This window comes from Anarrhichthys ocellatus, unplaced genomic scaffold (assembly GCF_004355925.1).
Source record: "Anarrhichthys ocellatus isolate YVR2014 unplaced genomic scaffold, GSC_Weel_1.0 scaffold72, whole genome shotgun sequence".
NCBI classification, from domain to species: Eukaryota; Metazoa; Chordata; class Actinopteri; order Perciformes; family Anarhichadidae; genus Anarrhichthys; species Anarrhichthys ocellatus.
In genome coordinates this window covers 814,039-820,009 of record NW_022280102.1, presented here as the reverse complement: position 1 = coordinate 820,009, position 5,971 = coordinate 814,039, and the positions used below count along the sequence as shown (strand labels likewise).

Below are 5,971 nucleotides of genomic sequence, written 5' to 3'. Positions count from 1 at the left end.
AACAGCCACTAGAGGGGCACGAGAGACGCATCATGAGAAAGACATCTGGCGGGACGGGCTGCATCACACTGGCCTCTGTTGCCAAGGAGATACGATGGTGGAAAGCAGGAGGAGGGTCTGACGAGAGAAGCCTAGTATTTGTAGGCAAATAACAAAACTCACAGAAGATCATCCCCACCGGAGACTATGTGCTGCAATGTGGGGAGAATTCGCAAGTTCTCGGGATCAGCTGGAGCCACAGCGCGCTGCTGTCAATCAGTGTCTGCTGTGGCAGCCGAACAGCAATAGAGGGTTTATCTATTTATTTATTGACAGGCTCCTCCATCAATAAATAATGAGGATGGAGAGCAGTCATGACTACAGTAGCACTGCACTCATCTATAGGAACTCGCACTGTTTTTAAGACCGAGGGCTTAAAAACAAGCCCGTCCCTTCAGCATGGCACCGACTTCATCAAACACACTCACACAAGAAGCAAGCTTCCATTTCAGATTTATTGTTTCAGAGTTTGACTGCACACCAAACTAAAGTTCATCATACAATATATCTATGACTGGAAGCATAGCATGAAGGGAGACATACAATGCTGTACCCAAGGACAGGCTGACTGCGTTTGGCTAGATCCCCCCCCCCACATTAACACTTTCATTCTATTTAACATACTCAAGGTCACCTCACGTGTTCTCTCCATCACAAAAGCCGCGTGTGCATTGCAGAAATGCCCACACGTTTCTGTGCAGGAAGAATTTCTGTCTTAGCACACAGCAGAGAGCGGCTCCTTCATGGCAATGTGACTCGCATAAACATGCATGACCTCAGACACACAAGCTTTTCTCTCGGTTGCTTGCATTGTGAGCTCTGAGCACATGCCAAAAACGTGAATAAGAGAAAATTAATTTGGTTTGATCTGCTGTTCTGTAAAATGAGGGATTATTTATGGCTGGTAATCCATTTGAGGAGCGGCTGAAGGGCTCCTCTGGCTTTAGCTCTGCTCACTGATAGACTGTCTGGACAAATACCCGCTCTCTCCTCTTCTGGCCTGACCTCCCTCCAGCTACTAGCAGAGGCAGAAGCACTGGCAGGCACGAGGCGAGTCAAAGACTGAGCTGGACACGATGTATCATTCCCCTTGACAGCCACAGGGGGCGCACTGGTTCTGCGCACACTGCTTGGTAGGAAGGGCTGGCTCCGAGCCTGGTTTCTGCAGGCAGGCAGAGGGATGGCATTAACACTTGGAATAGTGACAGCACCTACCTCAGACAGATTAGTGGTAATATGAGGCAATGTGGCGTCTGCAGGGTGTATTCACGCTACAGCAATTAACTGCATATCTAACTATCTTTCATACATTTATCAAATAAATGAGAACATTCATGATGCAAATCAAGGTCAATGTCAAAACCACACCCTTTTGAGGGAGACATACAGATACATGGTCTTGTTGTTATTTTGCCACTGGGTGTCAGTGTGGCGACATACTGATAAAAGTAGTCACACACATGCTGAACACTGTGTGGTTCTCCTCTGCCATTCATTCTTTTATCTCCCACCCCTTGCTTACCCGAGTCTGTCTGCGCGTGGGCCGCACAGGTTGGTTGTCAGGGTGGTTGGGCGCCCACGGTCCCAGGCTCTGATTGGAGTAGAAGTCCATGGGGTAGACTTCCTTCCAGTCAACCTCCTGTAGAGCTACAGCTGCCTGAGAGATAGTGAGACGGATAATCACAAATAAGGTAAAAAAAGTGCAATACCAGCCCACTTAAATGGCCGTACACGATCCTGAAGTCCCCCCCCCCCCCCCCCCCCTCGTTATTTAGTACTGTATTTGCAGTTTTTGGGCAAAGCAGCTGCAGGAAACCACACAGTGATGAGAAGTCGCAACAGACAAGACAGGTGTCATAATATTAAGCTTGGATAACAGGCAGAGTTGTCATGTTATCCCTATGCAGCTGCACTGCATGACACAACATCTGTTAGAGGAGAGCAACAGCACAGGCATGACAGTGCAGTGACATAAGTGCAGACTGCTCCGTATGGAAGACAAGTGCCTGTGAATATTGATTCTGAATGAAAGAAGGAGCAGCTGAACGACTGAACAAATGAATAAACAAGCGTGCTGAATGAAGGAACAAATCATTTGATTGTTGCATTTATTGCATTTATTAATTCATCCAACTCCTCATACATCTTTCAGACAAGTTCGACGCCAAGATCCAACTTGAGCGTCATAAAATTTGGGATAATTTCAATGATGTATGGAAATATGATGAGAAAGTCATGTGACGCACTAGAGAATTCAGTTCAAAGGAAACGAGAAAATGCAGCTTGAAAGTGATGAATTCTCTATTCCAGTGGGACATAATTCATCACTGTTAGCTTGTTGCTGTGGTGTGTACCAACACCGACACTACTACTGAAGGTAGTGTACCGGCTGTATCTTCAAATAGAAACAGAAACACAACACTCCCGTAAACATGCTTTTTTTTTTTACACGTTCATGTGAACAAGAAACAATAAAGGATAATTGCAATGGCTGTGGAGATAGAGAGATGATTTTACTTTTTCCAAGGAAGTACCAAAGATTTATCTAATAGAGGTTATTCTTTATATTGTTCCATATTTTACAAGTGTAACACAGGTGTCCACCAAACATAGACCCCTTGTTGCATCAAAAAAAAGAAAAGCAACTTGTCCAAATACTGGAGCTGCACAGGGTGTTTGATATCTATATAAATAAACTAGTTTCCATAAACTGTAATCCACCAAAACACCTCTCCATGGGGTCAAACATGATATTTGAATTGCTGCAGATGATGTAGATTGTAAAGTTTTGGTTTGATAGGACCTTAGCGCTGCATTCAATACTGTTGACAACCTTGTAATCCACAAGCTAAATCTTGAATATTTACGGGACCTTATTTGAGTGGTTCTCTTATTACCTCTCAGATAGGACTTTTTTGGTGTCTACAGCTGAATTTGTGCTGGACACGGTCGCTTTTCCATGTGGTGTTCCCCAGGGATTGATCATGGGACCCATTCTGTTTTCCATATACAGCACATGGTGCCACTAGGGCAGATTATCAGTAGTTTCAGCAACATCTCCTCTCATTGTACGCTGATGACATCCAGTTGTGATTTTCATTTAAACCAGATGAGCCTCATAGCATTTCTGAATTGACTGTTGAAATGCAATTAGGGACCGAATGGCACATCCTGCAGTTAAAAGCAGATAAAACTGAAATCCTGATTACTGCTCCAGATAACCTTCACTCAGCAATCAGGCAAAATCTTGGCACCATATTCTCATCTTCTTGGACTAGTCTGTGTAATCTTCATTTGATTTCTGACCAATCCATGACTTTTGATGCTCACATTAGGACGCTGACTCCTATCAAATTTCTTTTGACTAAGAAACATAGCCAAACTAAGGTCTGCTCCGTCAAAGAAATTGTGATGCTATGTGCGCTCTTATCTCATCCCATTTAGACTACAGTTTACCTGCCTTATGTCTTCATTTCACTGTTTAGAAACTGTACAAAATGCTGCCGCTTGGCTCTTAACACAATCCAACAGATGGTCACATATTACACCTATTTCAACCTTTCTGCACTGGCCTCCAGTACATTTTAGTATTCATTTTCAAATGTTGGTGCTTACTTATATAGCCCTACATGGCCTGGCCCCACAGTACATCATGGACCTTGTGCATCCCCACCCCACGAGCTGAGCTCTTAGGTCCGTTATCCTCCTGCACATTTTAAGGCTCTATGGACTCTAAAACCAGCTAAAAAAAACATTTGTTCAGACAGGCTTTTAGCTACCATGTTTTCTATGTTTTAACTTCTTACTATATGTCTTATGTTTTCATCTTTGTTGTATTTATTTTAATTAGATTTTCTTTTCTTTGACCGCAAAGCACTTTTGTCTTGCTTTCTCTGCTTCACTCTCTGCATAGACGTTTATATAAAAGGCTGATCGTAGCACATATCTGATTTTTACTGTATGTATGTGTCTTTGAGGTACAACAAAATAATAAAGTTCTTCCTTAATATCCAGCTAATAATGTGGATGAAATTCCCTAGCGTTTCTCCTAATTAAACAAACAATCTGTATGCTGGGATAAATCCTTCTTTCCTGTCCCCAAACATCCTTCTGGTGGAGTTTTCTTCATTTTCTTCTCTCCTCGGCCCTGATTCCACCCGGCTCTCATTTCCTTAGCTTTTACCCTCTGCTCTCGTCCTCTCTCGCCTCTCACACCAACTGCCTCTCTCTTTGGAACTAGCTTCTTGCTAATCCCTGCTCTGACAGGAGAGCCAAGTGTGTCTTATTGACTATAAATATAACATGAGACGCACTGAAAATAAATGCTGCTGCCCCCCCCCTCCTCCCCTCTCCTCCACCACTGAGTTCACCCTCCCATCTCGTTCCTCCTCATCTTCATTGTAAATGCCAAAAGCACAGTGCGCTGAGACATACACTCAGAGGCATGAGATGTGGGTGAATAAAGACTCATCACAACCGCACTCGTATAGACACAAGTGCGGCCGCAAATTATTTAAATGCACAGACATTGTTCCCAAATAGCTAGCGGGGAGAGCAAAGTGAGCTCGACCTAAAAAGGCTTAAGAAAACAGATTGCTGCTTTCCTCATTACAGCGGGGTGATTTCAGACTTCACATGAACCAGGATAGACCTCAGTCAGAAAGAAAACAAAACAATCATTGCTTTTTCTCCTCAGGTGAACGCTATCATTATTCTTAATGGCCTTGTTCTGAAATGTATGAGCAGCACAAGCGGTGCACACAGATGTGCAGTCGGAGGAAGACAGCGGCCATTTGAAATCACACTCCAATATCCAAGACAGCAATTCCCCTCGCAGCCATTTCACAAGGTTTATATCAGTAGCATATCTTTGAGGGAAATCATTGAATGAATTAATAGTCGACATCAAATGCTAACCAGCCAAGTCACATAATGGCACATAACTGCCAGCACATCACAAAGTGTCTACACCAGCTGCAGCGGCACACAAACAAACGCTTGCTTTGAAATGGATCTTTATGGGTTGCTGTCCAATCTATCTCTCTCTCTTTAGAAAAACAAGACAGCTGCAGGAGGGGAGGGGTGATGGAGTCTGTGTGCTCCTGTGGCCAGTAGGGGGGGGCTAGTCTTCTGCAGATGCTGTTTTCTGGGCGTGTGTGTGTGTGTTCTGTTGTGTTTTATAGCAGGGATATAGGGAGAGAAAGAAAGAGGGAGGGGAGTAGGCACGATTCCTCATCCCCAGCACAAGCAGGCCTTGATGAGTCCTATACACACTCACAACCCTTACAAACGCTTCCCCATAACATTGTAGTAGTTCCTTTATCTCATGTGCTTCGATGAAGGCTTCAGCAGGACATCTGTCAGGGGGTCTGTGTACTGTGTAGGAAGGTCTGCGTGTTTCTGCGTTTGTGTGTGCAATCCATGAGCCTCCACTGATAAGTGAGTGACAGCTGTGAGCTTGCTGTGAGACTATAAGGTGCATGTTTACCTCATATGGAGACAGCAGGGGCTTGGAGAAGGCTGTGCCCCAATCGATAGAAAGGCGTGGACAAGCGATCTGGATCCACCTGTAGGGAGGAGATGGTACAGATTTGTGCTCAAATGTACATCCGCGACAAGAGTGCAAATGTGTGCGTGTGTAAAACAGAAGCAGTCAGAGAGGGCGAGAGACCGTGGGTCCTATTCGACAGGCAGGGCACATCTGTGACTGCACGCTGCATGTGGATATGTGATGCAATGGGTCGTGCAGGGAACCTCCCTCCACCTGATCTCCAGCATCTGTTGGCGAGATCTGTCCTAATTTGCAAAAGCTCTAAAGACGGCCACGCTACACAGTCTGAATGCAGAGCCCGCCCAGTGAAAGAGGGAGGCTGAAGAGAGAGGGAGGAACATGTGTGTTGGTGGTGGGATGGGGGGGGGGGGGGGGGGGGGG

At 45.0% G+C, this 5,971-nt stretch overlaps 1 protein-coding gene across 1 annotated transcript in view; it reads right to left on the bottom strand.

Moving 5' to 3' along the window:
• Positions 1-480: 480 nt before the first annotated feature.
• The window catches only part of dph1 (diphthamide biosynthesis 1), a 57,557-nt gene continuing 52,066 nt past the window's right edge, over positions 481-5,971 (bottom strand). Inside the window, 3 exon segments of the mRNA XM_031873527.1 lie at positions 481-1,201; positions 1,562-1,696; positions 5,528-5,606. Of these exon segments, the coding sequence (XP_031729387.1) occupies positions 1,121-1,201; positions 1,562-1,696; positions 5,528-5,606 (295 nt within the window). The 3' untranslated portion in view covers positions 481-1,120.